Source organism: Odontesthes bonariensis, chromosome 18 (assembly GCF_027942865.1).
Source record: "Odontesthes bonariensis isolate fOdoBon6 chromosome 18, fOdoBon6.hap1, whole genome shotgun sequence".
Lineage (NCBI taxonomy): Eukaryota > Metazoa > Chordata > Actinopteri > Atheriniformes > Atherinopsidae > Odontesthes > Odontesthes bonariensis.
Window position 1 is genome coordinate 27,487,193 of NC_134523.1, and position 21,078 is coordinate 27,508,270.

The 21,078-nt window shown below is 41.8% G+C and overlaps 1 protein-coding gene across 1 annotated transcript in view; it reads left to right on the top strand.

Annotated features, from left to right (window-relative positions):
* The window catches only part of nudcd1 (NudC domain containing 1), a 462,800-nt gene that overhangs the window by 422,168 nt on the left and 19,554 nt on the right, over nt 1-21,078 (top strand). Inside the window, exons 6-8 of the mRNA XM_075449601.1 lie at nt 8,021-8,228; nt 17,626-17,770; nt 20,501-20,626. Of these exons, the coding sequence (XP_075305716.1) occupies nt 8,021-8,228; nt 17,626-17,770; nt 20,501-20,626 (479 nt within the window). The remainder of the gene's footprint in view (nt 1-8,020; nt 8,229-17,625; nt 17,771-20,500; nt 20,627-21,078) is intronic.

Consider the following 21,078-nt stretch of genomic DNA (forward strand, 5'->3'; position numbering starts at 1 on the left):
CCGTAGAGCACTTTGAATCGCCCTATTGTTGAGTTGTGCTGTACAAATGGAGGTTGGGCATTGGGATTGGGCTAATGTCCTTGCCTTTATTGCCAAAGTGGACCCATATTTGAATGGCTCTTTTCTTTTCATCATTTCACTGCTGGTTTCTTAAATGTAATGAGTTCACTGCACTTAAAAGGCCTCCACTGGCTTCAAATCTCATGGCAGGAGAGCCCGTTAGAGGTGTAGTTTACGGGGTGAGCGTGATGTCTACCAATTTGCAGCATATCTGTGAAGCTGGGGTGTCAGTATGGACCAGAATCTATATAGAACATTTCCAGGGTCTTTTTTTTTTTTAATCGATGCCACAAGGAATTGAAGTAGTTCTGAACACAAAAAGTGCTCCAACCTGGTCCAGGAGCGATGAGGTACCCAATGAAGTGGCCTGTGTCCAAATATGTGTTCCAGAGCTCCTTAAAGCTCTACTTTAAGATGAATGAATGCCAAAAGTAGCTCAACATGTTGAGAGATCATTTGTCATTTTTAAGCAACTTGATTATTTTAAACTTCAAACCGAAGAAAAGAAAGTGACATCAGGCTTCGGAAGGGAAGTGTTGGACTTGGCAGCTCTTAGCGCCCCTCATTAGTTTCTTTGTTTAGTTTGTGGACAACAAAGAGCGATAATGAACACGTCTCCGTTTCTCACATCCCTGTCAAATATGGAGCTGATCTGTTGGTTTTGGCACAATGTTTTTTTGGAACAGTTTTTCTGCCAAGGCCTTGGCAATAATCACAGAGTATTGTATATGAAAGCTCTGGCACAGAGTTATCTCTATATGAATCACTCAGGGAAGTCTAATATTTCACTGTTTTGGTAGCTCCGACACAGTCCTGGATCAAAGAATCTCTTATTATATTATATTGCATTATTCATGAGGTCAGTGGGCTCCAGCAGTGGAAAATCAAGCTATTCTTTTCCTTCTATTTTTATCTTGAAGGTACTTCCTGCACTATGAAATGGAAATGTGTCTATCACTGTCTATACTCTCCTTCCAGGGACCAATACAGTCATGTGTCTGTCCGTCCACACACATATACTCATTAATTCCTTCTTACAAAGCTGCACATATGATAATACTGAACGCCGTAGTCGCGCAGCTCTGCCCACACGCACATACCTTCTGGATACGTACGAGTACATAATAACCCCAATGCGGAGGAGTTTTTGAAAATTTCTAGGGGGCGCCACTGAGCCATTTTGCTCCGCCCACACACGATACCCTTTACATACGTACGAGGTCGTCAGGGTGGACGTGTGTGCCAAGTTTCATGACCTTGCGATGGCTGTCAAACCACAAACGCCATCACACGATTTTCACCTCCTGGCCACGCCCACACCGTTCAGAGTTTGGAAAAGTTTCTCCATGAATTTTTCCCCCCATGTCTTAAGAGTAACCTGGCCAAGTTTGAAGTCTGTAGCATTAAATCTGTAGGAGGAGTTCGAACATATGCGAGGCATGGAATCAGTCAAAAATGGCACCAAAACACACCTTCCATCCAAAATGGCCGCCTTCCTGTGGACGTGGGACCATGGCGGCAAGAGACTTTACTTTTTTGTGCGTCTGGGCATGATGAATGAGTGTACCGAATTTCGTTGTCCCACGCGAAACTAACCCCAATGCGGAGACCATTTTTAAGCATCGTAGGGGTACAGAGTCAATGAGCGACTCCCGAAAATATAAAGTTTAGATTATTTCATGTCGTCGACTGGCAGGTGGTTTACGAGTACCTTTTGCAAAGAATTAGATTATTAGGGACTGCTCGGTCCCTAATAAGTATGAGAATGTGCTCCAGACTGATAATCAGGACGGAAGCAGCCTCCAGTGTCGCCGGTTTTGGAAACGATCAGATCTTTGGGACAATCTTGAGATTAAAGAGGTCGTTTCTGATGGAAAAAAAGCAGCCGGGTTTTCTCTGACATCTTTGTCTTCGCCACATCGAGAGGAAGACGATGGTGAGAAGATCGGCTGTCATAGACGTTACTGCTCACGGGAAGGTAAACTTCTCAGACTCTTCTGTGAACAAGGCCTCAGTCCTTCAGACTCTCTTTGTTGCTCTTGTTTTTAATCAGAATCTGAACACAGATAGCAGCAGCGTGACGGTCGTGTCTTACGTCAGTCACATACCTGATACTTTCATTACCAGAACGAGGAAACATTTCACCCCCAGAAAAGAGATAAAAACTGTTGCCTGAAAGAGAGAAAGGCATGTATCTCCTGTTTTTCAGCAGCAAATGAAAAGAAGCTGGCAGACAAAAGAAGGATTCACAGTGGATTTATTTTAGAGACACTCTTCATTGAACAGACTCTGGGTTGAATTGTGTCCAAAGAGGTTTGTGTTGGGATGATGATGTTGTTTTTATCAAACATCTTTTAAGTTAGAGGCCACGCTGCCTGCTATTCATCACACTGTTAGCGAGCATGGCCTTCCACTTTCTCTTTATCCCGGGGGAACGTGCATCTTCTCTTACCAGTGATAGTAATAACCAGAAACCAGCCGTGTTTTAGACGACTTAATGTGTGTTTTGTGATAGCATAGCACACAGTACAGGTGTTGGAACGAAAGTGCTACCAGGCCTGAGTCAGAGGCTTCTGAGCAGTGTGGGCAGCGCTGAGAGATTTATCTGAGAAGCAGAAATTAGGCTTTCGTGTTTGTGAGGAAAGCCGCAGAGTGCTTCATCTACCGCTTGGATTTATTGGACTTTAGTCTAGGTGCTGCTTTCATAACGCTCTCTTTCACAAACCTTCGTTAACCCGCTGCCGTTCCTTTTCTTAAAGGGATAGTTCGCCTCTTTTGACATGAAGCTGTATGACATCCCATATTAGCAACATCATTTATGAACATTTTCTTACCCCCTGCTGCGTCTTGTGAGCCGATTTCCAGCCTCGTTTTGGTGTTGATGAAGGCAGTACGGCTAGTTGGTGTTACCGGCACCAGACCGAAGGGAAATCTGGACCAGCAGCAAGGGTTACACAGGCTAGAGAGCACTGCGTAGCCAAGATGTACATGAGCTAACTCTGTAAATCAACAAGGAGAGGACGTTGCTAATGCTCGTTTATTTCTGATACAAATGCAAAATATAAACTCAACATATTCCATAATAGAAATTGGTTTAACTCGTAATATGCATCTAACAATACATATTCACTTTTCCTTCTGAATTAATCAAACTCATATTATACATATACAATCCTACTTAAACTTATCCTACACTAACATCATATAAACATTTGTACAATACTATTACCATCTCTCTCTCTTTCACACACACACACACACACACACACACACACACACAAGTATGGACGACACTGCTGGCTGCACTGGACTAGCCACGCAACGTTGTGTGGTGACGTCATTCGCGCCCACTTGAATCAATAAGGGAATCGTTTGCAAAATCGCCAAACGATTCCGAGGAATTGAAACACTGGGAACCGGTTCTCAACAAGAACCGGTTTTCAATTCCCATCCCTAGTGAAATGTCATGTGAAAATACATGTTAGAATAATTAAATTAATAAATATTAAAAATAGGGGGTGTGCCAGTTTACATCAAAAACTAAATATAGCATTTTCCAACCCATTACATTGGCTGGGGTTTAAAAAATAAAGCGTTTTGCTTCTCAAAACAATATGCGTTCAAAAGAGTAATACATTTGCATCACAAAATCGCTCTCCAGGAAAAAGTCAGACCTCACAATGGCTTGGCCCTATTTTCTCTCCCTTCGTATCACTGCCTGCTGTGCAGACCGTGCAGACCGAAGCGCAGACCGAGCAGTCCCCTGCTTCCGAGCAGCAAACACCGTAACAGGCGCGGCAGGAGGCAGGCGGCAGCACATAGTGATCATAGGACACACTGGACCATCCTTTAGGAGGGAAAGGATATAATTCTGTCCCACAATTCCTTGCGGCTGCCGACGCCTAATGCATTCAATATCAATGGTGAACACAGCAGTATTAAAGAAATGACGATGGAAGTTGGCCTTTAATAGTGATGCTCAGTTATTTTCCTCCAGTCACACCAACTGTTGATTTGTAAACATAAGGACAGGAGGGTTTTCTATATTATCTCTAATGAGATAAACATTACACGATCAAAGGCCAAAGAAGGGAGCTTAGGAGGAGATGATGTGAGGTCCGATGGCGTGTTTTTCCCCCGGTCTGAGTCAGCTGGTAACCAGTGTAATTGTACCCAGGATGGAGCACATTGCTCAGTGTATATCTGGCCTCACACACACCAGGTTTGCATCGTGGAATCAGCTGAGTCATGTCGGTGTGTGTAAGGACACACAAGGCGGCGCCGTCACCACCTCGCTGTCCGGATCAGAGGCTCATCAGCAGCAGATGGACTTCCACAGCCGGTTCTGCCTCCGTGCTTTCACACAGGACACCAAGCCCAACAAAGACTTCAGAAACGGGCTAATTTTTTGGTTCAGACTCATCTATTCGTTTAAGAAAAAAAGGAGAAACTTTCTTTTGTGTTTGCCCATATGGATTTCAAGTTGCTGTGTGGCTTTGGTTGGAATTTGCATTTAGCCAATTTGAAAGTGAACATTCTTTTACTTTGTGTGATGTGTTTATCTGTATTGCCTTTGGAATAATTTAAGGCTTACACCAGTGATACTCACAATTTTTTTTCACAAGAGCCACATTGGCAGAGCAAATTCAAGGGCTCTTCCCTAGTGCTGGGCGGTATACCGGTTCACACCGAATACCGGTTTATAATTTCGTTATGATATGAATTTTTAATATTCTCTAGATTACACAACGGGGGGAACGCTGCGTCGCGCGACATTGTTTGAGACGGGACCCTTTTCAGTGTCGCGCTTCTAAACACGCATGTTTACTGTCTATGGGTGCGAGGAGGTAATAAGCACTTGCGTTACGCGAAGGTGAAGGTGGATAGGATAGACATGGAAAGTTCCGAAATCGAAGCTGCAGAACTAGTAGGACATGCTGACACAGAAGAACTTGTGCCAAAAAAAGGAGCCGTGTCTGTAGTTTGGAAGTTTTTTGGTTTAAAAAAATCCGACGTCAACCAAACAACCATTTTATGCAAGTGTTGTTGGGCTACAGTTGTCGCTGGAGGTGGCAACACGAGCAATTTGCTCCATCACCTTATTAGCCGTAAGCATCTTAGAATATCAAGAATGCATGAAGTTAAGGTCAGCACCCGCCACATCAGCAGGTAACACGGGGAAAGCAAAAGAAAAGTCGAGCCAAATGTCACTTCAAGACGCGTTTGCTAGAGGGACATGCTGCATGCTGTTGTTCAGTTCACTTTGTTTTACTATTTATTTTAAACGTGAATCTACCTCATTTATTTGAATGTGAATACCTCATATTGATGCAAAAATATAATTATTGCAAGTTGCACTACTTTTTTGTATTGATTTTTCATAAAAGATGTTTGAAATGTGCACAGTAAAAGTTCTGTATTTTGACTGCAATTGTGTTTGCATTCCGATTCCTCACTTCATTAGAATCATGAGTAGCACTTCTTTGTAAACAGCATCATTTTGTGGGGCGTTATTCTATGACGGTAAAATAGACCATCCTAAGTTAATCTACTGCAGTAATTCTGTTCTCAATCTGTAGAAAATGCTGTGAACACCTAATTATGCATGAAAAAAAAATACCGTGATATACCGTGAAACCGTGATACCGCGAAAAAATACTGTGATATGTATTTTTGGTCATACCACCCAGCACTAGGAAGAGCCACTTTTACCACAACATACTAAAGTCCCCTTTTGCAAATATGCCTTTCTACAGATAAAACATCCCACAAAAAAGAAACAACACAGCCAATACATTTTCAATTCAGACCACATTTACCTTAATACTGGGATGAGCGGAAGCTGGCGTGCATGTCCTTGACTTTCTTCATGTTGTTTTTGTAGTTTGTTGTTGTAATCATAGTGAGACATTCAAGATGAGCATGGTTTTTGTGCTGGTTTTTGCCCTTTTTTTCCTTTTTTTCCCCTTTTTTTCCCCCTTCCCCCCCCCGCTTTTTTTAATTAAAAACCGATCCATTGTGCCTGCATCTCGCGGTACACACGACGTTTGCCCGCTCGTCCCCTCTCTGGCGTCTTCATGCTGATTTTCGTTTGGTTTTTGTGCTGGTTTTTGCCCTTTTTTAATTAAAAACTGATCCATTGTGCCTGCATCTTGCGCTGGCTAAAGGAGCTAGCGTGCTCTGCGGTCAAGTGTGACGGTGGTTTAAGCGGGCTGTGTTGCCAGGTTTAACAGAGCCCCCTTTAGGAAACACCATTAAGCCTTAATTAATACTTAATAAAAATACTTACAGCAATACTATGTAACATTTCTACCCCAAAATAACAGTTTGAAAAAAATTGTGCGGCTAGAATGAGTTTTAATATTACGATTGGCCTGTCTCCTATGCCCTTCGGGGGTCTGAGTTGGAATAACTGCACTATGTAACTTTGCTGGACCGGTCCGGGAGCTGAGCGGAAGTACTTCGACTTGCTTTCTGGCACACCTACCGCAAAAACAAATAGACCCCTCTCACGCTCCCAGGTATAAGGCTAAGCTAGCGCAACATTGTCAGTACTATCATCATGGCAGAGGCACCGAAGAAACAGAAGAAGACGTTGACTGATGAAGCAAGGAAGAGAAAGAGATTTACGACAGTGTCTTAACCGTACATTACCTCCAAGCCTGTAGGGGGAGCTCCATAATGGGCTTTTTGAGAAGTTACATAGTATTGCTTTAATACTGTGCAGTATTCGCTGTGTGTTATTTGACAAAAAATATTGTTATTGTTACCATATTGTTATAAGCTACTTTGCGAGTGCGAGCCACCAATTAAAGCTTGAGGAGCCGCACAATGAGTATCTCTGGCTTAGGGTAACCCTCAAGTTGCACTTTGAAACCCATATGGGCAAACACAGGTGGGGCCACCGTGGAAACTGCGGACAAACCCACTTGGGACCCTTATCTGCAGCCCAAATTTAAACCTTATGGGCCCCACATGGACATGCTGGCTGGGTTACACCAATGTGGCTGCCACCAGGTTTTGGAGTATCGGTGGCTTTTCACTAACTTTAACAGTAATTCTACTGATGGTTTGTCTCACTTTGGGCTGGGCGATATGGGGAAAAGGTCGCATCATGATATTTCTTACAGTCGATATCGATATATATCGGGTCCATAACTTTCAGCATCCACTTGAACCCTTATTTTCCTCCGTGCTTATTGGCAGCAGGTCTTCTGCAGCACAATAAGCTGTTACATCACAGCTTTTTTCAGATTTCGTGTCACACGGCGCTGGATGAAGCAGACTCTGTGGTCTTCTGTTGCTGCTGCTGCACAGGCGCTGTTATCGGGGGGAAGATCAGCACCTGTGTTGGTAAAAGTTTGGATCTTAAACTTCCACAGATTACATCCGTAACTGCATCTTCCAGTTATTTTCTAAATGGGTTCAGCCTGCTCTGGGGGGGATTTTTAGCATTTATAGAATATGAGAAAGCAGTGATTGTTGCTTGTTGTGGTTTCCTGGAGACTGTGGAGTTTACCAACAGACTGAGTGGATCATTTGATTTAACGCCTTTAGAAAATAAAGACAGGAAATTGAAAGGTTAAAAAAAAGCAGAGAAAGTTTGGCCTGTTTTCCATCTAAAATAATGATTTCACTTTCTGAGCTTCCTGTTGTTCCGTTATTATTCACAACACAATAGAAATGTGTGTTTTGTGTGAACCTAATGCTAAAAAAAGTTTGGTTTCAGGGTTTGACTTGATGCTTATCTCCAACATCTCAGTCCATTCAGGCTGTTGCTGTAGAATCGCTGGATTCGCATCACACTGAGCGCCACTCGTGTTGTGATTATCCATTCATTTTAACTGCCACTCCTCTCTCGTGTCTCTGAATATTCAGCAGAAACTCCCGTAATTTTTCTGCATGAGTCGGTGACGGCTGGTTCAGGACGGTCGTTAACTTCAGCTCCTTTTGGATTCAGATCCCATCTACTTCTGGCAGCAGACGGCGGAGGACGTCACGCTTTGGGTGCGCATGCCTGAGGGCGTCACTAAAGAGGACGTGCAGTTCAAGGCGACGGCGGATAACCTGAGCGTCGGGGTCCGGGGCTTCGCCCCCTTACTGGAGGGTCAGCTGCACGCTTCTGTGGACCCTGAGGCCAGCGTCTGGATCATCATGAATGACAAAAGGTTTGGAATCTGGTATTTGTTTTGATAGTTTCGGTGTTTCCAGGAGCTGAAAAACGTCAGTGAATAGCTGCAGTTGTTTGTTTGTCTTTAAGATTTACGAATCGTTAATCCGCCTGCCCAACGATCCCGTTTATAGGTTCTGCTAACGTCCGACGCTTCGTATTTCGGCTCAGAATGTTTCCAACATGGCGGCGAGGCAGAAGCGCTCCAAAGTTTGGTTATATTTCACCAAAAAGGACAAAACTAGGGCCAGATGCAACACGTGCAGAGCTGTGATCAAAGGGGGAAATACCTCCAACATGCTGAGACATTTGACCACACAGCATGCAGTTACTCTGCACAAATGTAAAGTCTTTAACACGCTGCTAAGCGATGGCGGTGGCTCTATCGGGGGAGCTTGTGGCACAGCAACAGAATTTACACATAGATGCATCACTGCAACTTTAAAACACAGACAGAAACTGTGTGTGAGTGCATGGCTGAGATTGGAGATGTAACCAGAGATCTTCATCATAATAATAACGGGTGGGAAATGAAGATGATGAGAGTCATTAATTACTTAATTACTTAATTCATCAGTCTGTAAAAGAAACTGAAGCTACAGGGCATTTCAGTGCATCCAATCATGTTGTAAATTAAGCTGCCATGTCTGCTTTTATGAATTTTATTGTTATTGTTTGATTAAATGGACTCAAAGAACTGATGACGTGTCAGAAAACTTAAGTCAACATGCAGCTGAACACATTAAAGGGATATGCCACCCCCAGGCCAAATTAAGTGTATCCCCGCATTCCCGAGACATAAATAAGTGTGTGGGAGCGTTTTCCTGGCGACCCAGGCATTGTCCGAATCTCACAGCACTGACCACTGCTTGGTTGCGCATAATACATACATGCTAGCGTCGCCAGCGTCGCCACTCGAAATATTTCGCCCAACGTGAATTAATTTACTTAATTTACCTTCTAATTACTGTGTGAGTGGTGTACTTTCACGTCGAGTGCAATTGACTGTGTAAATCTACACGGAAGGCTTGTTTTGCTCATGTCGGTTTGGGAACTAGTTTCAGGTGCGGAAAATACAGCCGAAGCACACTCCCCGCTACGTCTTTGGGAATCCCCACCCCCGACTTCTTCAAACAAACCAGCGTGAAGGGGGGTATTCCCAATGACGTAGCGGGGAGTGTGCTTCGGCTGTGTTTTCCGCACTGGAAACTAGTCCCAAACCGACATGAGCAAACCAAACCTTCCGTGTAGATTTAGACAGTCATTTGCACTCGATGTGAAAGTACACCACTCACACAGTAATTAGAAGGTAAATCAAGTAAATTAATTCACGTTGGGCGAAATATTTGGAGTGGCGACGCTGGTGACGCTAGCATGTATGTATTACGCGCAACCAAGCAGTGGTCAGTGCTGTGAGATTCGGACAATGCCTGGGTCGCCAGGAAAACGCTCCCACACACTTATTTATGTCTCGGGAATGCGGGGATACACTTAATTTGGCCTGGGGGTGGCATATCCCTTTAACATTTAATTAATCTGAGAAGTCATAACCAATTCAACCCAGCTGTTGTTTTAAAGGACGTATCTATAATAAGTGACTCATTTCTTTAAAAACCAAATAAAAACACTTTAACTTCCATGTTTTTTTCCTCACATTGTGCAGCTTTACAGTCATCCAGTCAATCAAACTTTATTTATAGAGCGCTTTTCAAGCAGCTCAAAGTGCTTAACATCAAAAAGCCCTCTCGTGCACACACGTGCACACATGTGCACGCACATCACTGCTGAGCCTGCCATATAAAACATAAAAACGCCGAACAGATGAAGCATTCTCAGTAAGGGAAAAAAACAAATAAAAGGTGAAAACATGAGAAAAATGAATAAATCGATAACAAAGCATGACATCTAAATAATCCAGGGTTTAATAAAACAAAATTTAGCATTAAAGGAGGGTAAATAAGTCCAATAAACGGTTAAAACGAGGGAAAAGGTGTGAGCAGAAGCAAAGTGGTAAGAACCAGGTCACAGAGGTTGGGTTCAGTTTGGTTTTAAAAGCATTAACATTCAGACGTGCACCACAGTAGTTTAGTTCTGACATTAAAAAACCGAAGGACACAGAGTTCTAACAGGCTCTTAATATAAAAGCAGTTTGGGGGGGCACACCGGTTTGAGGGAGAAACTGTTGTGTTCTGGCAATATTCTTAAAGTGATAAAAAGCAGTCTTAAGCCGCATTCCCACTGTACAAACCTTCTGCAGTTCCTATAACCTTTTCAGGAATAGGGACTTTTTTCCCCCCGCATTCGGACATAAAGGAACTCGGGACCACGGCCCTCAGTTCCTGGAACCATTTTAGCTCCTTCTCCGAGGCTGGGTCTGTTCTGGGTTCCATAGGAACATATATGACGTAGGACCACACCATGGCGCCGCCTCTCAGAAAAAACATATATCCAAGGATAATTACCCTTGCTCAACTCATTCTTATTGTAATTTAGCCAATTATCCGATTCCTTCAGAGCCATGTGACCCCACTGATTGTGATTGCGACGGTTTCACTCTTTGGGCTTCAGCACCAATAACTAAAGTGTTTTGTCCTGGTTGAGCTCTAAAAAGTTTAGTTTTTAATGTCGTGACAGAGATACAATTTAAAAGAGAGTCCAACATGCTGCTTTTAGGCTTTGTATGCACAGAGAAACACTTCACTAATGATGGTGTTATCTAACGATGTGATGATCCCTACTTCTTTATTTCCATCTGTCCTGTTTGGGCTGGATCTATTGATGAAGTAGTCGGTGTAAGTTGAGTCATATCCTCCCCTCTAAGGCCTTTTTATGTGCGTTTCCAGCTCCGCTTCCTGTTCCTTTTAATAGGAGCCATTCAGTGCGTTACGTATTCTGTTGATCAGTCTTCTGATTATCCTTGATGCGTTTAAATGCTCTTCTCCATGAGAAGGAGTGGGCCGTTCTTTGTCTGTTTGTCTTGTTGGTTCCAGAAAAGTAAAACTGAGGCAGACGTGAGTGGCTCTCTTTATTCGGTATTCTTTGCCTGCTTATCTATAAAAGATAGATTTTATCATCGGTGACCCTTTCACTTCTTCTTTGTTTGGATGTTTTCTGCAGTCCGGATGCTGAATTCACCCAGATGCCCATTAAAGCTGTTAATATCTCACAGAAATCACACTTTCTGGGTGTTGACACACAAAGGACGTTATGGTAACCAAACATAATACAAGTTTTAAGTGTTTTCCTTTGTGGAACAAGGGTTTTGATGGGTCCTTAGATTTAAAAGGCTTAATACTTGTTGGGTCTGAGAGCTTTGTGTTTAAAGGACAGGTTAAAGCTGCAGGCTGGGGAATGCATTGTGTAAGTGCTGGTAAGTCTTTACAATGTGAATAGCTGAGCATTCTCCTGCTTTGTTGTGTCAGGAAGGGAAAGAAGAAGTAGTTTTTCTGGTTTAGGAGTTATGAAAGCTGGCATTTTATTGGCGTTTGAAATTTGTCGCTCCCACACGTTTAGCTTTGTCGCTCATTCCATGAACGCACAATGCTTACAAGATGTACCTCATTGGAAAGGTGGCTAATCAGGCTTTCCATCGGTCTAAAACTTAGAAATCCGAAATAATTCATGTTTTTACATGTGAGCAGAGCTGATGAAACAAAACACCAAAGTAGGCTTCAGAAGACGGCGTAGAGCCACTCAGGACGTACAGTAGGACTACGGTTAGGTTTGTATAGGCAGTAAAAAGGCTTAAAATGACGCCCTTTTATGTGGAATATGATCTGCTTCCAGAGCATGAAAAGATGAATGAATTCCCGCGATGCTCCCTGGTCACGACCGTTATAGGTGCAGCATCTCAGCAGTTTTTGCACAGCGCAGCAGCCAAAGGAACCGTGACAATCTGAATATTTCGCAGCTCCTCTCCGTCATTTAACAGCACAGAGACGGCAGCAAAGACGGTGTCCACCGGATGAAGTGGAGGACGATATTTATCTCCAGCTTCTTAGGTTAAGTGCTGTAAGGCCTGTGAGTGGAAGAAGATGGATCAGAGCAGAATCCATACAGTGAGCTGGATTCATGACCATTAACGCCCACTTCAGTGAGATCTGTGTGTGGTCCTTTGAGTCCTCTGGATCCCAACATATGTTGAGCTTAATGATGTTCTCTTCCACATCTGGCAGAGGTGGGTAGAGTAGCCAAAAATTGTACTCAAGTAAAAGTACTGTTACTTTAGAATAATGTGACTCAAGTAAAAGTAAAAAGTAGTCATCCAAATAATTATTTGAGTAAAAAAGTGCTTGGTGAAAAAACTACTCAAGTACTGAGTAACTGTTGAGTAACGTCTGATTTATTTGTTAACACAAGCATTCAATCAGACAGACAAAAATACTAAATAATCATCTTTAGGAAAATTAGAGTTCATCCAATTGATAAAATAAATTAAAATGAATTAATTAATTACAAAATGGCTTAAATTAAAATAATCCAGGTAAATTCAAGAACTTCAAAAAAGAATAAAAGAGATTTAAGAAATGTTTAAAACACTTGGTGTCATCAGATCACAGGATATGGTTCCAGCAATCCATATCCTTAGTTTGTTTGTCTCTGATGAGACAATGATAAACAAATTGCTTTTGATGGTGTCAAGCCTGTGTGGTGGTAAAAAGTGATTTGTACAAAGAAAAGTGCCCCATGCTTAAAGTCAAGCATAGTAGTGGGAGTGACATGGTTTGGGGCTGTATGGATGCCATCAACAGTAGGAAGCTGAATTTCACCAAAAGAAACATGCTTGTCAACATGTACTGTGACTACTGAAGCAGATCATGATACTCTCCATAGGATTTCAGTCAAATCTCACACACGTCTCTTTTAGCCTGGTGCAGACTCAAAATGTAAAATTTCAATGTAAGGCAAGGATGAAACGCACAACGATGACCTCCCTTTTAATGCCTTTTCATTTCATGACATTTCGGGCCAACACGGCCCATTCTCAGTGAGTTTAACATAGGGGTGTACTCACTTTTGCACCAGCATAATTTCACAAAAATGGACTAATATGTCATTTAAGTTATATTATTGACCTTTCTTTTCTGTTGTAAGCTGAACAGATGTTGTATTAAACTTACTCTATGCACGTTTTGGGAATAACTTGTGTGTGTATTAAAATATTGTTCAAAATGTTACTTTTCAACAGGGGTGTACTCATTTTCACTGTGCACTGTATGTAGTCCATATGTAACCTAAAAAACAAACATTCATTTATTTATTCATTTATTTATCCCTTTGGGATAAATAAAGTATTTTTGAATTGAATTTGAATTGAATTGAATCCGTGGAAAAAAAAGAGTTTAGGAAACTTACCGCTACATGTTTCCTCAAGTTAGTTGTTGAGTTTCTGCTGAAATGTGCGTTTGTTTTGGTTGACACAGAAGACACATAATGTAGCTGCTGTTTCTCACTCTTTGTAAGGTAAACATGCTTTCAGTATGAGGCCTCGTCTGCGTCTTCATTTCCCACCGTTGATTCTGACATTTTTCATCTGTTTCTTTGTTTGTTTGCTACGACTGTAAACTGTAAAGCTAACCCGTCACGCCGCTGAGATTGAGTACGGTCACGTGACCAGACTGCACGGTTACGTCTGATTGGTGAATGTAGCGGAGTAAGAGGACAGTTTCTTCTGCACAAATCTACTCAAGTAAAAGTAAAAAGTATAGGGATTTAAAACTACTCCTTGAAGTATGATTTTTTTTTTTTTTTCAAAAACTTACTCAAGTAAATGTAACTCGTTACTCTACCCACCTCTGACATCTGGTCAACCTTGACTATTGACTGCTGAACACTTTGGCGTATTTGAAACCTTATGCACCTTCTGCCTTTTCATTATTTACTTCGGTTCCCCTGGATCAGACACACTTTGTATCAGGAAGCGTGATAAAGTGCCAACGAAGTTCATTAAGCGCTCTCTTCTTAGAAGAAAACTATCTGTGATGCAGTACGACTGCAGAGTCTTCACACTGAGACTGTCGCGCTACAACATAATGTGATTCTAATTTTATTCAAATGTATTCATATTTTTCCTTGAATCCACGAAGACTCAACCTCATTACCATCAGTTAGTGCAACACGGAGCTAATAAACATGCTTGTCTTATCATATTGTTTTCATTGCAGACCCGAGCGGCCTGAATAACGGCTCCACACCTGCCGCATGTTATTTTATTATTAGTAATCACAGTTATCCGTGCAGAAACCATGATTTTCCGCTTAAAGTCGCACTTTGGAGATGGATTAGACCTGAAATCGCTTTGTTGGATAAATTACATATTTAGAGTAATATTCCAATTTATGTCTTTAAATTCGAAAATTATTTAAATGTAATTCTAAACTCCTGCTTCATAGTATTCTTTGCTATTCTCAAATTAATTGTGTTAGTTAACAGCTTGTCCAAAAACCCTTAGATACTAAACGTGTGACACATGTGATGGTGCCTGGTTGTGGTGGAATCAGGAGTTGAAGTTGATTTCCCACTGATGTGTTGTCATTGGCAAAGGAGGCAGTAATGGAGGTGAAACAGGCTAATGTATGTAAGGAAGAGCTGGCATTGTGGAACACGTCAAGGTCTCCAACGATGCCAGCTTGATGCTTGTGTAAGGACACTGATGCAGGACTGAGCCTCCTATATCTGGGATATGTACGTTACTAAAGTTGAACAGCAGCAGGGTAATTAGGATGTCTATTTTTGAGCCGATGGTATGCAACAGCAATGTGAAAGGGGCTGTGGAAGAAGTTAAAAAAGATTAGCTGTTTTTGCAGATAACATAATAAAATATAACTCAGCTGACAAACATGTAGAAAGCTGAAGTGTAGCAGAGAGGAAGGTGTGGTAAAAACCTTCAGAGGTCTCCATCAGTGGGTTGGGGTGGTGTTTCTGTAGCTTGGCAACAGCTCAGCTGATGATGTCACACATAGCGTTGGCAGGTAACAACATGGACGGAAGCTCACAGCCAGCAGTTCAACATCTGGGGTGCAAAAACTCTCCTTCTCAGTGACATATCCAGGATTACAGCATCTGTTGTTAACCAGTTCTGTGATCCTCCTCCTTTCCTGTTACCACTGTCTGCAGTCTCTGTCTGCCCGGATAGTCTTAAAGCTGAGCAGAGAGCTGTTAGAGCTGTTCCTGCAGCCAGGTCCAGGATTACACCATCTGTTGTTAACCAGCTCAGTGATCTCACATTTCCCATGATGATCCAGGGCAGAAATGGATTAGCCCACTTTCACTTTGTTTCCCTTTTGTAAATAAAGCCATTGTTGAGCCCTCTTTGTAATACAGGCTGCGTCGTTGTTGCCCCGCCTGAGGACCTGGGAGACGTACACCTCCGGGTACTTGAAATTTCCACAGCTGCCAATCCAATTAAGAAGGGAAACAGCGTACGATCTCTCCTCCTTAAGTCCACAACCACCGCCTCTGTCATATTAATGAAGGGATTATTTTCTCTGGCTGTTCAACCTCCTGTCTGTACTCAGACTCGCACTCGTGGGATATTAAACACGTTACTGCCGCGTCATCTGCAAACTTCACAATGAGACTGCTTGGGTCTCTTGTGGAGCCGTCGCACATAAGTAGCCTTTGAAAAGAAGACCTAGGGACATCAGCCCGAGTTAAAGGTGATGGGTGAGGATCGAACAGTGGATTTTACCAGGACTCGGCTCCAAAGTGATGGCTTCAGTCCAAGCAGCAGCAGTTTGTTGTCTCCTGGCCTGAGGGATGATTGTGTTAAAGGCAGCACTCGGGTCTAATTAGAGCAATCTAACATGCAGCACAAGCAGCAAATCACGTTTAAGGATTCAGACATCTCTCTTTTTGTGTTCCTGTCATTTTTAATTATACATTTATGTCATCAAAAAGATGTCAAGTTGCTTTGATTTTCTGTTGCACCTCAGATTATCTTAGATATTTTTTATAAGATAAGATGAAGCACCACTTTTATCTTATTTTATCTTATTCGATTTTGTTGCTTTCACTGTTCTTTTATTGTTTTTACTTATTCTTCTCTTTATTTATTACCTACTGTAAAGCACTTTGGTACACCGCAAGGATTGTCTGTAAAGGGCTGTATAAATAAAGTACATTTACATTTACAGTTTAAAAATGAATCTTTCTGTACAAAATACTTAATAAAGTAGGACACCTCTGCATCCTTCAGTTGATCCAATCTCAGTTTAATAAACTGTCTGCATGCTCCATGAATAAGCTTCGATATTTATCATCAGCACTAGGGCTGCAGGGATACGCTAATCTCAGCCAACGATTCGATACGATTCGATTCGATACACTTACACGATACACGGCCAAAAAAAGGGACAGTGGCTGTGTTCGACACTGCATACTTCTCCTACTACTCATACTAACTTTTTGAGTTAGTTTGCGAGTTTGAGTAAGCGAGAAGTTCCCAGATGCATACTAGATTCTCCGAAATGTTGGGTATGCATCATGAGGTTACTACTCATACTCAAACTACCCAAGATGCAACGTTTCTCGCCGTCGCCGATCGACATTTCCTGTCAAAACGGCAGTTTCAAGCTAGCTACAACGAGGGTAGGTTCACTTCCTGTTTTCAAAACAAAAGCACCAATTGTATCGTAATGGCTTTCCCTATGATAAAAGGTAATGGGTATTTTATTTTGTAAAAATAACCGGAAGTGCGTTGCTCACTGCGGCTAGCTTTAGTAGCGCCGAATTCGTGGGAACAAAATTGTAAATAGCCGGTATTTTGTCAGATTTTCAACACGTTGGGGATCTAAACGACTACTTTCTCATCTGAAAATGTTTCAAATGTTGCTAAAGTTTACAGAGTTTAGAGCTTAAGAGAAATCAGCTTCAGGCTGGCTGATTTCGGCTCGGGCAGGAGCGAAATGCATTGTGGGTAAAAGCTCTGCATACTGTCTGATCGATGAGTATGCAGTATGGAAGTATGTAGTATGTAGTATGCGGTTTCGAACACAACCAGTGTGTGTGAATCGTCACTGATTGGACCGGTGGTCCGACCTTTGACCCGAAGGACAACACAGCCAGACAAACAGAAACAAACGAACATTTCAAAAAACTTGAGAGCTGTGCACTTTATATAACATTTTTATGAAATAATTCATCACTGTTTTGTATACTGTGACCCCCTCTGGCATTGTGTTGTATTATATTAATGTTCTGTGTTTTCACTAATTGTAACATCTGACTTTTCAATAAAGTTTGCTTAAAAAGAAAATATCGATACTCGCGGCTCAAAAATCGATACTTTATCGGGAAACAAAATATCGATATAAATCTCAGTATTGATAAAATTGCTCGGCCCAAATTAGCACGTTGACTGAAGGTGAGTGTTTGTCCTGTGAATGTGTCCTCAGCCTGGAGGTGACCCTGCAGAAGCGCAGCGAGGGGCCCATGTGGCCGGAGCTGGTGATGGGCGACAGAAGAGGGGAGTTCGTGATGAGTGATGAGCAGGCTGCTCTTATTCATGAGAGGCTGACCCATCTCACCTCTGAGGACCTGGTGAGACTAACTCTCATGTAGACCAGTGACTCACTATTGTTTCCACAAGAGCCACATTGGCAGCAAAATCAAGGGAAGAGCCACTTTTACGACAACATACTAAAGTCCCCTTTTGCAAATATGCATTTCTACATATAAAACATCCCACAAAAAAGAAACAACACAGCCAATACATTTTCAATTAAGACCACATTTACCTTAATACTGGGATGAGCGGAAGCTGGCGTGCATGTCCTCGACTTTCTTCATGTTGTATTTGTAGTTTGTTGTTGTAATCATAGTGAGACATTCAAGAAGAGCATGGTTTTTGTGCTGGTTTTTGCGCTGGTTTTTACCCATTTTTAAATTAAAAACCGATCCATTGTGCCTGCATCTCGCACTGGCTAAAGGAGCTAGCGTGCTCTGTGATCAAGTGTGACGGTAGTTTAAGCGGGCTGCGTTGCCAGGTTTAACAGAGCCCCCTTTAGGAAACACCATTAAGCCTTAATTAATACTTAATAAAAATACTTAATACTACAAAAATTCAAACTTAATAAAAATACCTAATACTGTGCAGTATTCGCTGTATGTTATTTGAAAAAGATTTATTGTTATTGTGACCATATTGTTATAAGCTACTATGCGAGTGTGAGCCACCAATTAATTGTTTGAGTAATGAGTATCTCTGATCTAGTGCATCATGGGGGGTCCCTAACAGCCTTGAATAACAGCAGTATCTATATAACACCACACGCAAGGCTCAGGGTCACCCGTGCCAGTCCTTACTATGAGCTTTTATCAAAAAAGGAAAGTTTTAAGGCTAATAAACGCATCCTGAAATACTCGGTTATTTCAGTTATACGAGTAAGCTTGCAGTCTGAGAGGGAAGTGCTTTGTTGGGGAAATGTAATGGGTTGTTTTCCAACTCTTCCCAAAGTTTCAAACAGACAAACTTTGACACGGACTAATGGTTACAGTCGCGTATTATCTCCACCACAGCAAGATAAAAACAAACCAAACGGTAATGTGCTTTCATTTAGCTCAGCGCCTGCAGTGTCACACATGTGCAAGTCCCAAGTAAGTCCCAAGTCTTAGCTTTCAAGTCCCAAGTAAGTCCCAAGTCTTAGCTTTCAAGTCTAAAGTAAGTCCCAAGTCTTAGCTTTCAAGTCTCAAGTAAGTCCCAAGTCTTAGCTTTCAAGTCTCAAGTAAGTCCCAAGTCTTAGCTTTCAAGTCTCAAGTAAGTCCCAAGTCTTAGCTTTCAAGTCTCAAGTAAGTCCCAAGTCTTAGCTTTCAAGTCTCAAGTAAGTCCCAAATCTTAGCTTTCAAGTCTCAAGTAAGTCCCAAGTTCTAGCTTTCAAGTCTCAAGTAAGTCCCAAGTTCTAGCTTTCAAGTCTCAAGTAATTCTCAAGTCTTAGCTTTCAAGTCTAAAGTAAGTCCCAAGTCTTAGCTTTCAAGTCTAAAGTAAGTCCAAAGTCTTAGCTTTCAAATCTCAAGTAAGTCCCAAGTCTTAGCTTTCAAGTCTCAAGTAAGTCCCAAGTCTTAGCTTTCAAGTCTCAAGTAAGTCCCAAGTAATTTTTTCTTGGGCAAGTCAAGTCAAAGTCAAGTCACCTTATTATTGCAATTTTACCTGCAGAATCTGATCTTAATAAAGTGTAAAGACACAATATAAGTAACTGTCAGTAAACATCATTGGCCAGTGTGTCCAACCTATCCACCCCGTATCATATCAAGCTAATGTTAGCTAACTACCGACTAGGCTAACATGATAATATTAGCTAATTTGAGGACCACAGGACCACTTACTGGTTAGAATGGATCTTCAAATGACGAACAAAGTTGGAAGTTGTCGCCTGGCTGTCTGAGATGTTGATGCTGCATGTCTTGCACTGTGCTGTTCGTCTTTTGCCGGCAAAATGGTAATTACGAAGCCGAAGACAACGACTCTCGGACCCCCTCCCGCTGACTTGTTGATGCATATCTGATATGAGTTTATTCTGTCCAATAAACACTAAGGTATGTAGAGAGGGCATGGTTGACTGACAGGGTAGGGATCTAATCATGACGCCATTCTCAGCCTGCGCTCCTACCGGGTAATCCATATTATTTTTTTAATTATTAATTTATTAATTTTATATTCAAACTGAAAACATGAACTGAATAACACTCAAGTCATTCAAGTCATCGTGTCTCAAGTCAAGTCAAGTGCCGAGTCTTTAATTTCCAAGTCCGAGTCGAGTCTCAAGTCTTTTATTTTTTGTCAAGTCACAAGTCATCAAAACAGCAACTCGAGTCCCCATCTCTGGCTTACAGACATACTGAAAATACAGCACATAGTCAATGGATAGATGAAGAAACGCTGTCGTTTACTGATCCTCAAAACATCCCGTCGGCCAAACAGGCGCCTGAATCCCTCAGCAGGACGTGTTTGAATGTAATTCTTCACCATGAAACCTTGAAGGAGCACAGCTTTGGCGCGGATTGGCTTTCTTTGAAGGGTTTCACATGACCTCTTCTACCTTTCTTATTGAAGCTTTCAGCATCCCTCCCTCCTCTCGAGCTTCCCATCTCTGTTACTCAGCTTTTCTGAGTGCTCTTCCTCCTGACGACGCACACACACATCAAACCCTCACCCTTCACTATTATCCTCTGGACCCACTCAAGGCCTTCTGTGCAAATCAGACCTTTTAGATGTTAATAAATGCTAAACAAGTGTACCCATGGCTTCTGTTGTGTTCCCTCCTTTGTGTCCAGAATGCAAACCCTGACGGGGACAAGCCCCCCTGCAACTCTCAGGAGCTGGAGGACTGTGATGGCTTTCCAGAAGACAGCTCCAGTCTCACACACTTTGATGAAGAATCACTCAGGCCCACTCAGGTGGTGAGTAACCCTTTCAGCTCGTGCCCTTATGTGTAACATTTTATTTTTTATTTTTTTGTTTAATATTTTTATTGGGAGGTAAGGCACATTGGAATAGGAATCAATGTCACATTTACATTGAGCATTGTATCACCACAGTGTTAGTTTGAACAAAAATATTAATGTAATAATGTAATAGAATAATGTGCAAAAATGAAAAAAAAAAAAAAAAGCATACGGTCTACCTCCTCTAGTGTTTTTTTTTGTTTTTTTTTCACAACAATTCCAGAACAATACACAATTGTGGGGGACTACTTAACTAACAGTTAAATCAAATCAAAATCAAATCAAATTTATTTATATAGCACATTTAATGTACAAACAATTCAAAGTGCTTCACATAAAATAAAAGTATTGTAGCAGGGAGTGTAAGAAGCATTAAAAATACATAAAAGAATATAAAGAGAAGCAAA